Source organism: Phyllopteryx taeniolatus, chromosome 1 (genome assembly GCF_024500385.1).
Source record: "Phyllopteryx taeniolatus isolate TA_2022b chromosome 1, UOR_Ptae_1.2, whole genome shotgun sequence".
Taxonomy (NCBI): domain Eukaryota; kingdom Metazoa; phylum Chordata; class Actinopteri; order Syngnathiformes; family Syngnathidae; genus Phyllopteryx; species Phyllopteryx taeniolatus.
Genome location: NC_084502.1, coordinates 1,117,178 through 1,130,000, shown reverse-complemented (window position 1 = coordinate 1,130,000; position 12,823 = coordinate 1,117,178). Strand labels below are relative to the sequence as shown.

Genomic DNA, 12,823 nt, shown 5'->3' with positions numbered 1-12,823 from the left:
TCATGTGCGTCAACTTCCGTGATTCTTGCTAAAATTTGTACCAAATCTGAAATTGTCATTTGTAATGAATATAATGTTGAGATATTGCAGGCATTTACCAAACCCCTTTTTACAGTAACTTCAGCACTAGTTAAACAAACTATTATCCTTGACTTCTGATTTCAAAACCCCTGTAGCTATCCAAAAATTTGCTGTTTATATGTAATAGTACTATAAAGCGCTTAAATATTTATATGATTTCACAGTCATAACGGGCCTCTGATGGAAACTGCAACAAAATGAGTTTGACACTCTGCTTTAGATTGAACAATAATTTGTCAACATAACAGGTCCACATGGGGACTGACCAATTTTATGGATTTGTGACAAGAAATTACATTTTGGGACGTAAGTTTCCGCCCGACAGTGACGTTACGTACAGGTACACGAGGCTAAAAAGCAAAGCGTGGAGAGACTCTGTTGCAGAAATGCACTAGTGCGATCAATGAATGCAATTTATTTCTCATCGATTTCCGTATGGGCAATTCGCGTCTTCCTTAACAATAGCGCCATGTTGCAGTTCAATAAAATAATACAGTACAGTATAAAGTAACCGTATGTGGCCCCTCAAAACGTTTCCCGAAAAGAACGGCAGTTTTTTTTCCATTGCAGCGAGTTGGTATGTGTGCGAGGGTCAACAGGCAGGTGTACAGGTGCGAGTCAAAATGTGTCGAAACATTACAGCAGTCGGTTTATGCGAAAAGTTGATCAAAGTCAGACACATTGGTTACAATTGGTTACATTTCAGGGCCACCTCAGACCTCATTGTGGGTGTGTGTTTGTGGGTCAAAAAGGTGGACATATAATAGCTTGAATTGAATTGAGTCACACACACACACACAATTCATCTCAAGCTATTATATGTCCACCTTTTTGACCAACAAACACACACGTCCGTAGGTGCAGGTCGGACTGGTTGCCATGGTAACCCGCTGCAGTTTAATCACGACGAGGCTGTTCCTCATGTGTTCCCCTTTACGTCACCACGCTAAGTGGCTTACTAGTTCATGAACATTTGATAAATTCTGCCTAGCAACAAGTGGCCGATGAGCGACGTTGGCTAAAATGTTCAAATGTTTTTTTCCTTTCCACGCCCCCCCCCCCAAAAATGTGAAAATTCAGACAGGCACTAAGTGTTTTTTTCACCTTCATCTTTCCTATCCAGACCAAACAAGTCACACTCAGATAAATGAAAGACTCAACACAACAAGGACAAGGTGCAAGGATTCTGACCATCACCATGGCAACCATCAACTCCCCATAGACTCAGTCTCTCTGAACGATAAACCGCGAGACAGTGGGGTCACACTGTATAATGCAAAGAATTTGCAAAATGTTGCGCTAAATGTCAGCCATTATAAATGTTTATCTGACTCTTTTTTTTTTTTTTTTTTGCCAATTGTGAATAGTAGTTATGGACATGACAATACGATTGTAGGAATGGATCCGTTGTGTGGATGAATCATGTTTTATTGCAAAGGAGGAAAAGTGGAGTGCATTACTGCAACCAATAAAAATTAAGTACAAATTTTGGGAGTTGATTTTTTATAAATAACATTATTTGGAATGCAAATGATTTGTGACACGTGGTTACGTTTCAAAACAATGATTTTTTTTTTTTAATTACAATAATAAATGTCATGAAACAATATTACCTTTAAAAAAACGTTTTAAATACTAAAATATTTTTTTAAAGTACAAATTGTTCACTTTCACATTATTTGTGATGTAAAAGATTATTTGGGATGGCAAGCAGCTCAAGGGAGACAAAAGTGAGACAAACAGAGAGAGAGAGGGAAAAAATTAAAGTGAATTAAAATAAATGTATAAAAAATGTAATTATAAAATAAAATGTAAAAAGGATTGAAAAATATTGTTTTTATACAAAATATTTAACATAAAAACGTTTGTTAAGCTGAAAAAATGTTCATTCAAATAAAAGTTATGAAACTAAATGTAAAAAATAAATGTATCAAATGTATTTATCAACATTTACAAATTCATAAATGAGAAACAAATGGTGTAATTTTAAGAATAGGCCTACTCAATTGGTCATGTGTCACATGATTTGTTATCCCCAAAAATTAGATGGCCCGTCACACAGCATTTAAAAACAATGGAAATTCAATAAATAAATACTTATATGGAAAATCAACTAAATACGTAATTCGTACATTCATTGTCAATCTTTTTTTTTCGAATTCAAAATGCAAAAAGAATCGTGTGTCAGCTTGGTGGTTATTTGAGTGTTGGACCACGTGCGCGCTCACGCGCGCGTGCGTGAGCGCGCACAGTGTGCAGCGAAGGGTAAGGCGAAGCGGACCCACTCACCGTCGTCTTGACGGGCACAAAGAGGACTTTGACGTCCCGCAGCGTCCCCACCTGGAAGCCTTTGGACTTGATCCAGACCTTGAACTTGGCGTTCTTGTGGTTTGGTGGGTTGAGGTCGTCGTGCAACAGAGCGTGCAGGATGTTGTCGTACTTGCGCCGGGTCACCGTCTTCGTCTTTCCGGACTCCGCGTACGTCCGCAGGCACCACTGCCGGAAAGTCCGGCCCCGGTTCCGGTCCCGGTTCTGGTCTCGCGCCGTGCGGCTCGTCGACATGATTGGAGCGACGCACGTGCACTTAGTTGACTTCTCTTGAAGGAGGAAAGACAAAGTGCGCTCATTAGTGTGCCCGCGCACGTCGCATCCAAAATTATTTGGACCACAACATTTGTTCACATCCACCGAATTTAATTTGCGCAAATGAAGTGTTGATACTAAATGTCGCGTGTGCCGCTGTTTCCCAACCTTTCCAATCCAGCCGAGGCACACAGTACTTTAGAACAATATGACGGGGCACCAAATGTCACCAAAATATACATAGCCACGAGGTAGCGCATTCAACAATATTTAGAAGAAAAAAATGCCCTCTCTGTCATAAATGTTAGCCAAAGTGTTTTGAAATCTCATTTGCTGATTCCCACGTCAGTCAACAGGCTAGGCCCCACCTTTTAAAGCCACACACTTTCAAAGACACAAATACTGCATTGGAAAGTGAGGATGGCCACCCCAAGTGGATAAATATACTCGCATGCATATTTTGTATTGGTATTATAAACGAAGCAAGAAATAAACATATGGGGTTCCAACTCTGCAAGGAAACCGGTGCTAGACTCGCTGTTGGTCAGTAAGTTAGCGTATTTAAAAGAGGGACGTCTGCGCTGGTGTGGCGGCGTTCCCAGCCGACTTCATTCCCGTCCAATCAACGTGGCTCCTCTCATTCCCTTTAAATAAAAAATGCCTGAGACATCCACGGAGCTCGTGAATATTGACGCAGACGGGTCTACCAAATGCGCGCCTCGCGCTGGGAACGTGACGCCAACGATAAACGAGGGACTACTGTAACATCTGTGTGTTGGCATTTTAAGCATAGTTGCCATTAGATGCCACAAGATAACGGTAAAGGGCTACTTTTGGATAAATGAAGCGCCGCAACTCACGACAGCACCAAGACGCTGTCGAAGCAAGATGGTTTTTGCTTTGGCCTTGGCTCAAAATCTGCAAAAAATTTGCAAATGACAAACCGGGGTTCACTGTATCGTGAAATATTGAGGACCTCATCCAAATTTACTCACACTGGTGCCTCTCAATAAATTAGACTAAAAGTTAAATTCAAAACTCATCTCCAAGAAATTAGTGTTACATAAGAAACGGTCAAAAAGATTTGAATATGGAAATGAAAAGTTGAATGAATGAATCTGTATAATTTATGTGTTATTCACTTTCGGAATTGCAATGCTGAAAATAAAATGAGCTGTGCTACCGTATTCTAATTTACAAAGACGTGTCTGTATTATTTTGTTGTATGAAAGGCAACTGCTAAATACGTACGTAGCTGAATTGGATCTTCTGCCATCTAGTGGAAGAGTATTTAATTGTCCCGCCATCACTATACGTCGCTGGCATCGATAGATGAACAGTTACATTGTATTAAATGAATAACTTTCAGATCAATTCAGTGAAGTTGGATCATGTACCGCAGCACACATGGTTGCGAATAACTGGTTTGTGCTACATAGAAGTATCACAAATGACACATCGGAAAAAGAAAAACTAGTGTCTGCCAGCGACTCCTCAGCTAAATGTTTTGACACTGCATTGTCTATGCCAAATATTTTCCAGAATGTAAAAAAATATATAAAATAAAAAAAAAAAAGTATAGTACGTACGGTATGTGTAAGGTCGTGGATGCAGCAACACTTTGGAGAGCAGTCAGTCACATGATGCCAACGAGGAAGCTGGCCGCAGTCCAGGTTCCGCCACCCCAGCAGCATGGTCTGCCGCCCGTTGTGAAGAGGAACATCGCTCTCACTTCCTCTTCCTCCTCTGTTGGGTTCTTCTTCTGTGTGGTTCAAATTTATATCCCACCCTTGAGTTCAGCCAATCAGAAGTCCATCCACTTTCTGTACCACTTGTTTTTATTAGGGTTGTGAGTGAGCTACAACCTACCTATGCCAGCTGTCCTGGGACTACTGGACCTTTGGACAATTTAGTCTTGAACTCATCCCAATCAACACGATCATCCCCCGGCATCTGACGCGTAAATTCGGTCATTTTGTACTCAGCACCGCTGCTATCCAAATGGCTACTGGCCTTCCTCACCAGTCTGGCTGTGTATGAATAATAACACCCTCAGCATCATCTCCCTGAACAACGGTACACCGCAAGGCTGTGTTCTTAGCCCCCTGCTGTTCGTCCTGATTACCCACGACTGCAGTCGCAGATACAATTCCAACCACTGACTAAAGTTTGCGGACGACGACTGATGCGGGCCTCATCCAGTAGGACAGCAAACTGGCCTACAAGGACAGAGGTGAAGCACCTGGTGGACTGGCGCAAGGTCAACAACCTGATCCTCACTGTTGACAAGACAAAGGAGATCAACGTTGACTTTAGGAAATCTCGGCTCAGTCACACACACACGCCGCTCATCGATGACGCTGCCGTGGAAGACGTCAGCAGTAGCAAGTTCCTGGGCGTGCAGATCCCCGATGAACTCTACCCGGGTCCCTGTACAACACTTCCCGGGCGAAAAAGGCACAGCTGCACTTTTGAGTTCTTACCCGCTCTCCCACAAGATCCCCACTGGCAGAGGTGGGTAGCGTAGCCAATAATTGTACCCCAGTAAGACGAGTAGGCCAACTGTTATGTTAGAAAAATCTGAATCCAGTTTAAGAAGTAGCCCTAACAATATCACTTTACAATACTTATAGCTTAATAAAATAACAAACTCGGTCAAATGTAGTTACAAGAAATGGTCTTAAAATAGCTTTCTTTGTTTACTTTTCATATTTGACTTCAATTTATTTCTACTTGGAAAATAAAGCATCAAGTGTTGCGATACTAATCCAGACACAGCAACGATTGATTAGTGGCGCTCGCCAATGGCGTGACTTCATCTTGAATTGCCGTCTCCGTGAAACGACCACATCGAGGAGCCAAAGTCTCACTTCTTCCAACATTTGTTATTCTCCCCTCGTCTCCTCAATGGGATATCTGCTGGGAGGCGCCAACATGTAAACAAGAGGAGTGAGGACCCAGGAGGTTGCAAAGAAAGAAATGAGATTTGGCCAGAGACGCCGACTTCCTGCCATGTCGAGCAGCAATTGTAAACAGTTTTAACCAATTGTTTTATAGGTAATGGGAGTTTTGGATTTTTCCTGTAGTGTAATAGTTTTGTGTGCGTGTGTTACTCGTGTATCAATTCGCTGTACCCTAAAGTTGTTGTAGTGACTAAACCTGTTCATTTACAACTTTCGATTAATTCTTTGTGAGTTCGGTTCTTGTTGTTCGATGCACACAACACGAACCTTTTCCCAAACTTTACACGAGACAACATTGTCGTGAAGCCAGTGTGACGAGTGCAATGAAGGTCTAAGTAACGGAGTAAGAGTAGCGTCCGTCTAAGAAAAGTATGAGTAAAATGTATGTCGCATTGACACTACTCTGACAAGTACACTTTTCTACAAAACGTAGTCAAGTAAATGTAATCAAGTAAATGTTGCTACGCACCTCTGCCCATTGGTATTGTATATAACGTATGCATATATATTTTTCAACAGACACATTCATTGTATTTTTGACATAACTTTATTATTGGATATAAATGTGTTGTGGCTTGTCGAAATTTGAAATTGTGCCCACGCATAATGCATAAACACAAAGACAAAAGGCTACACAAATGTAGACGCACACTCAGCTGAACGAGTCCATGCTCGCCTTGGCTCTCTCCATCTCGTGCAGGAAGTTGTAAAACTGAGGGAGGCTCAACTCTGAAACATTCAAGGGGGGAAAAAAAAAAAACGATCACGCGCCAAAACCATCTGGACTACAATTCCCACAATGCACTTAGATAATCGTTTATCACAATTCCTCACCCATGTAGAGGTTTTCTGTGGCATTCCCCTTCTGGACAACTAGTTTCACCTGCAAACAAGGAAGACCAAGAAAACATTTGACATCCACAAACACACACACACACACACACACAAAATGTGTGCGCGTGCAGGTTGCTACCTGCAGAAAGATGTTGCTCATCTTGTGGATCTCGCTGGTACCGACAGTCACTGTGGAGTCACAAACATTGAACGCTAAACACACCCGTCGAGTCTTAAGTGAAACTTGATTGATCAAAAGGAACAATGCCACAAATGAAAGAAAATCTTTCAAAAATAGATTTAAAAAAAATAAAAATAAAACTTTACGACAGGCTTGAGAAGAAAAGAAGTGCAAAAGGTTTGCTACTACACTTGGAGATTTTTCATACATCCGTACTTTTTTTTCTTATGACTTTGCACTTTTACTCCCTACATTTGGCGACATATCCGAATCTTTACTGCCGCCAGGTGGCCAAGATGCACACACCAGGAGCAGCACAATGTTCATCTAACTGAATTGAAAAGTGTGACAAAAACTGTTTAATTTTAGACATTCTAATAAATGATGTCACTACTGTACGTTTTTAGAAAGTACAATATTATGGAGTACTGTTTTTTTTTTCTCTCTCTCTTATTAAAAAGCACATTACACATTTTGGGAGGGCTGGAACGTTTAAAAGGCATTTCAACTCGTTTCGATGGGGAAAGATGATTTGGGCCATGGAATGAATTCAACTTGTATCTCAAGGCACCACCATGTAGTCTCTAGATTAATAAGTTCTTTATTATTTACCTTTTATATTTATTTTTCTCAATTACTTCTTGATTTATTTTGGCCACCAGCATCACTACACCTCACCCCAGTGGATTTCTTCTTTTGGGGTGTTGTCACAGATAACATGTCGTCAAGAAACTCAGGCAATGTTAAGGACGTGTGTAAATTCATGCCAAGAAATTGCTTGAGTGTAGAAACTCCGACAATAGGAATGTCGAAATGCTAAAGTGATTGTACTTCATGGTAATTTGTATGTTACTCTAATAGTGAGGCAAAGTGGAAGGAAACACACTTGTTTCCCCCCCCCCAAGAAACACAGTATTCTGGTTAATATTGCATTTGTGGAATACGAATTCAAACGAATCATTCGTCAATCTCCCGCAAATGGAGGGCGCAACCATTTTAAGCAATATCACCCTCTGCTGGCGACCGAAATTTACGCGACAACTACCCGCAATGGTTGCGTATGTCAAGTGCATTGTGGCTTTCCCTCCCATTTAATAAAGCTATTGTTTTTGTTTTGTTTTTCATCATAAAAACTATATACCAGGTTTTGCAGCCCTCTGCATATATTATATAAATGTCAAGAAAAATTATAAATCAATAATTATACATAATAATGTCCATTTTTATGATTCCTCTCACCGCCAAACTTCCATTCCATGTCCACCAGCCGGTTGACGGTCAGCGTCTGCTGTGCGGCCAGTCTGCACAGCCCCGCGCGATGCTCCGCCCACTGCAAGGGAGGACGCGCGTTAGTGGGACTGACCCCCAGGGGGCCGAATGGCTTTCAAAGGTCAAAGCCAATTGCGACTTGGAGAAACAGCGAGACCTGTTGTGAAAAATGAGCCGCCTTGTCCTCGTGAAGTCCTGCAGCGGCAAAAAATAAATACAAAAAATAAATAAATAAATAAATAAAACATCTGATTGACACGTGAGACCGTCGCATGATTTGTATATATTATACTGTACTTCCTTGACACCAATTCCTATTTATACAGAGCTTTGGTGTCTCAGAAAGAGCCCAAAAAACGCAAATAGCTGCGGTTTTTGGGTAGGTAAGTTACACAATAACAACAATGAGAATCTATATTTTAAAAATATTTTTCTTGGGAGTTTGGAACTTTGCTAAGGGTCAATTTGACCCGCAACATAACAGGGAGTATACGAAATGTATATGGCATACCTAAAGTCTGCAGATCTTCTTTCAGCTGCTCGGCCGTCAGGTTTCGCTTCATCGCACCTGAAGAGGAAAGGAAACAAAAACAGTTTTTTGTTGTTGTTGTTTTTTTTTTTTCTCAAAACCAATAAAAAGGCTCAACTTCATTTTATGTTTGTGTGACATTTAAGACAAATGCTACGCATGAGTACGAGGGCCACACTGAAAAGAAAGAAGGGAAAAAAAGTCATAACCTTAAAAGAATAAAGTTGCATATTTTTTAGATTAAGAAAAGGTTAAGGTTAGTCAAATATTTCCAAGATGAAAAGTTGTTATATTTTGAAGAATAGTGGTATATTTTCAATATTTAAGTTGTAATAGAAGAATAAAGTAGTATATTTTCAAGCTTAAAGTCATAATATTACAAGAATAAAGTTACATTTTTCTCAAGAAGAGTTATTTTAGCATAATAATCTTTTTTATAAGAACATATGTTCAACACAAGTGACATACTTTTGTGATTTCAGTCGTAATAATACGAGAATTAAGATCTACATTTTCAGGTAAAAAGTTGTACATTTTCGAGATATTTTTTTTAGACTAAATTTATACAATGATAATTAAGTCATATTTAGATAAAATGCAGTATATTTTCCATGAGAAAAGTTGCGTATTTTCTATGATCAAACTCTAATTATTACGAGAATGGGCGTATATTTTCAGTGGGAAAAAAAGTTATTTTCAAGAATAAACTTACAGTTTTCTATCGTTAAGTCGTAATATTTTTTAAATTAAAGTCACAAGAACAATGGAGTATATTTTAAATATAAAAAGTGGTATATTTTCCAGATAAATCATATACTTTCGAGATTTAAACCACAATATGAAGAGTATATCGTTTTGGTTTTTTTTAGAAAAAAAAAGCCTGATGTTTACAAAATAATATTTATTTATTTTATTTATTTTTTTAAGTCATATTTCCGAGATCAAAAGTTGTACATTTTCAGGATTAAAATTGTAAATTCGGGATGAAGTTGTATATTTTCTCAGAATGAGGTTGTTTTTTTTTTTGGTAAGTCTTGAATTTTTTTCTTCTCAGTGTGGCCTAAAAACTCTTCCGTAGAGAGTCATGCCAGAATGGATTGTGTGTAACTGCGGAACCTGGTTCTGCTTCTTTATTATACTGCACATGCGTGTGCGTGCATGCATGCATGCGTGCGTGTGCGACAAGGTCACCCTGTGGCACGAAGATGACGCTCTTCATGAGGTTTTTGAGTGGGCCTGCACTCATCCTGTTTTCACCTGCAAAGTCACTTAGCTGCTGCATTAACTTCTCTGTCTACACACACACACACACACACACACACACACACACACACACACACACACACACACACACACAATTGTCTGGAGCAGTAGTATTATACAAATATTCTAAAATTATTTTCCATATATTAGCACTTTTAAATAAGTAACCAACTTTTTTTTTTTAAGGCTTTAATTCCACTTGAAGTTTGAACTGTTTTGCATACATATTATGCATATCAATAAATATTTCATGCACTGCACATATTGGGTATACAGTATAATAATTCATCCTTACATATATCGATATGTATAAGGATCAATATTGTACTTTCCACTCATAGTCCATTCCTTAATGTTTTTTTTTTTAAACATTTAGGGATCTTTTTGTATATTAACTTTTGGTGCAACACGTTTTAATCCGGTATACAGCGGAACCTCAATAGAACGGACTAATATAGTAATAATAATAATAATAATAACATTACAGGACAGTACAAAATTATTGTTTTGTAGTTTTTTTTATGTCCTAAAACGCACAGTACTGTACAAAGTTATTGTAAATAAATATTTTTTTAAAAAAGCTTGAAAATGTTTGAAAGTTTCGTATTTAATCGGAATTTACCACGCCGGTGTGCTTGGTCACGGTGACATTGTCGATGTACAAGACTCATCGTAGGCGAGTCGCTTTCATGAGCCACGAGGAATTAGTGTGCTTCCTAGTTCTGAATCTGTTGGCAAAGGCAAACAGCTTGACAAACCAAAAAAAAAAAAAAAAAAAAAAAGCATGTTCCAGACTCCAGAGACTTGTTGTGTTTTGTATTCCTCAGAGTTAGGTTGGTGTGAACAACGAGGGAAAACGGATCGAAGCACCCGCAGGAACTTTCAACGCCTACGATGTCTTTTGTTAAGCACAAGATGTCACCACGGAGCCACCAAAGATGGCAATATTCGATGTTTAGGCTTTGTGCGTGTTCACATATATCATATTTGTATAAATAAATGATGTGCATGGATTTTAACTTTTGTCCAAAGACACCAGGCATAAAGAAAACAAAATTTTAGTGAGTCAGTTTCAAGCGGTTACGTCATCAACCCGGAACCATGTTCGTTCGTGCAGCATACACAGGAAGTCAGCTAACCCGGCTTCCGGGTTTGGTCACGTGACGTTTCGCATTTGGCGTATTGAATAATTGCGCATGTTTTAAATTTCACTAGATTTGAACGCAGCGGTGTTAATGTTCAAACTGTGCATAATGTTACAGAGGCTTACAATAATATTAAATATATTTTGGGGCGGCGGCACGGTGGCCGACTGGTTAGAGCGTCAGCCTCACAGTTCTGAGGAGCAGGGTTCAATCCCCGGCCCCGCCTGTGTGGAGTTTGCATGTTCTCCCCGTGCCTGCGTGGGTTTTCTCCGGGCACTCCGGTTTCCCCCACATCCCAAAAACATGCATTAATTGGGGACTCTAAATTGCCCGTAGGTGTGAATGTGAGTGCGAATGGTTGTTTGTTTGTATGTGCCCTGCGATTGGCTGGCAACCAGTTCAGGGTGTACCCCGCCTCCTGCCCGATGATAGCTGGGATAGGCTCCAGCACGCCTGCGACCCTGGTGAGGAGAAGCGGCTCAGAAAATGGATGGATGGATGGATATTTTGGGGCGACTACAGTAAAACCTCTGCCTTGTTTTTCATGAGGACTTGAGTATACTACGCCACTGTGTTAATATTGGCCATTATGGTGGTACTGGAGGAGCTAGGTTTTTGTTATTGTTCTTTTATGTGTAATAAAGGTATATTTTTAATTCATAAAAGTGTAACTTAATTTCCCTCGGAATCTGTCAACAATATGGCAACAAATATCATACAGATCTAGGAAAATAAAATGCACGCAAATGTCTGAATCATTTCTATGCGTGTGTTTACCTCTTTGGGCTTTAACAAAAACTGGAAGAGAATTTCCATCAGTCGAAGAAATTGCTGAAAATCAACAAAAGTTTGCGACAAATCGATGAACGCTTGAGAAGCTTTGGGAGAACGTCGAGTGATTTGATGTCATCCGCCAGCTTCGTTCAACCTTTCTTTGGCGAAATGAGCCAGACGTCCGCTCGAATGTCGCGCGTTTACCTGCTCGTTGAATTTGTTGAGGTTTTGGAAGTCGCCGCTGACAGACGCCGGTAAAGCATCTTTAGTGAAGTGGAGCTGCATCATTTGAAGACACTTTTTTGAGACTTCGCCGCAAAACCCTGAAAAGACTGAAGAAGGTCAAGCAGTTCCACTTCCGGGTTAACCACTGCGTACATAGACATATAAATAAATACCATCTTCGCTTGTGACTGGTACGACAATTTCGGCGCCATATCTGATGTGGCAAAGTAATCGTAAACGCTGGGGGGGAATGACAAGACTGTATTTGCATTCTTAAAGTAGAATATCTAGAACACCCTATTTCACGTATTTTTTAAATCAAATCTATTAAAATTCAAACATATTGTATCAAACAGCACGGGGTTACCAACTTTTTTTAAATTTAGAGCTATTTCATGGGTACTGATTAATGGGAATATCTACTAGTTTGATACATACTTCTGAAACAACAAACTTGCTCAAATTACCTTTAATTATGTTTTATCATTAATGATTCATGAAATTCATCTATCTGAAGACACAGATGTTGATAATTTCTTATAATAATTCACAACAGTAATTTACCAAGGGACTCAACAAATATCAATAAAATGCCACATTTTATTCCTATAAATCTCCGCAAGTGTATACATTTTCAAATCAGAATCAGAATCATCTTTATTTGCCAAGTATGTCCAAAACACACAAGGAATTTGTCTCCGGTAGTTGGAGCCGCTCTAGTACAACAGACAGTCAATTTACAGAACACTTTGGAGACAAAGACATTGACAAAAAACAATTGTGCAAAAAGATGCAGAGTCCTCTAGCACTTAGAGCAGTTCGAATGACTAATATTGCAATAGTCCGGTGCAATGACCATTGTGCAAGGAGTGTATGCGGTTTAAAGTGACGAGTAGTGGGATAATCTGGGACAATGTTGGTTGTGCAAATGTTACAGATACTCCTCAATCAGTGTGCAAATAGGGCAGATGCTACT

At 39.6% G+C, this 12,823-nt stretch overlaps 2 protein-coding genes across 3 annotated transcripts in view; both read right to left on the bottom strand.

Annotated features, from left to right (window-relative positions):
* LOC133482346 (nucleolar protein 4-like) overlaps positions 1–4,669 on the bottom strand; it is a 51,857-nt gene extending 47,188 nt beyond the window's left edge. The window contains exons 1-3 of one of the 2 annotated variants that reach the window (XM_061782431.1): positions 4,534–4,669; positions 4,254–4,426; positions 2,371–2,678 (exon numbers count right to left, since the gene is read on the bottom strand). In XM_061782431.1, coding sequence (XP_061638415.1) covers positions 2,371–2,643 — 273 coding nt within the window. In that variant the 5' untranslated portion in view covers positions 2,644–2,678; positions 4,254–4,426; positions 4,534–4,669. Of the gene's footprint in view, positions 1–2,370; positions 2,679–2,832; positions 3,026–4,253; positions 4,427–4,533 lie in introns of those variants that run through there. The other variant, XM_061782509.1, reaches the window with a different exon arrangement.
* A 1,486-nt stretch (positions 4,670–6,155) lies between these two features.
* Positions 6,156–11,992, bottom strand: commd7 (COMM domain containing 7). The gene is made up of 9 exons (XM_061782311.1): positions 11,827–11,992; positions 11,626–11,679; positions 9,632–9,734; positions 8,423–8,479; positions 8,069–8,106; positions 7,882–7,972; positions 6,601–6,650; positions 6,462–6,510; positions 6,156–6,356 (listed from the first exon to the last, which is right to left on the bottom strand). The coding sequence occupies exons 1-9, from the start codon at positions 11,908–11,910 to the stop codon at positions 6,280–6,282; spliced, it is 603 nt and encodes a 200-aa protein (XP_061638295.1). The 5' UTR covers positions 11,911–11,992; the 3' UTR covers positions 6,156–6,279.
* Positions 11,993–12,823: the final 831 nt, after the last annotated feature.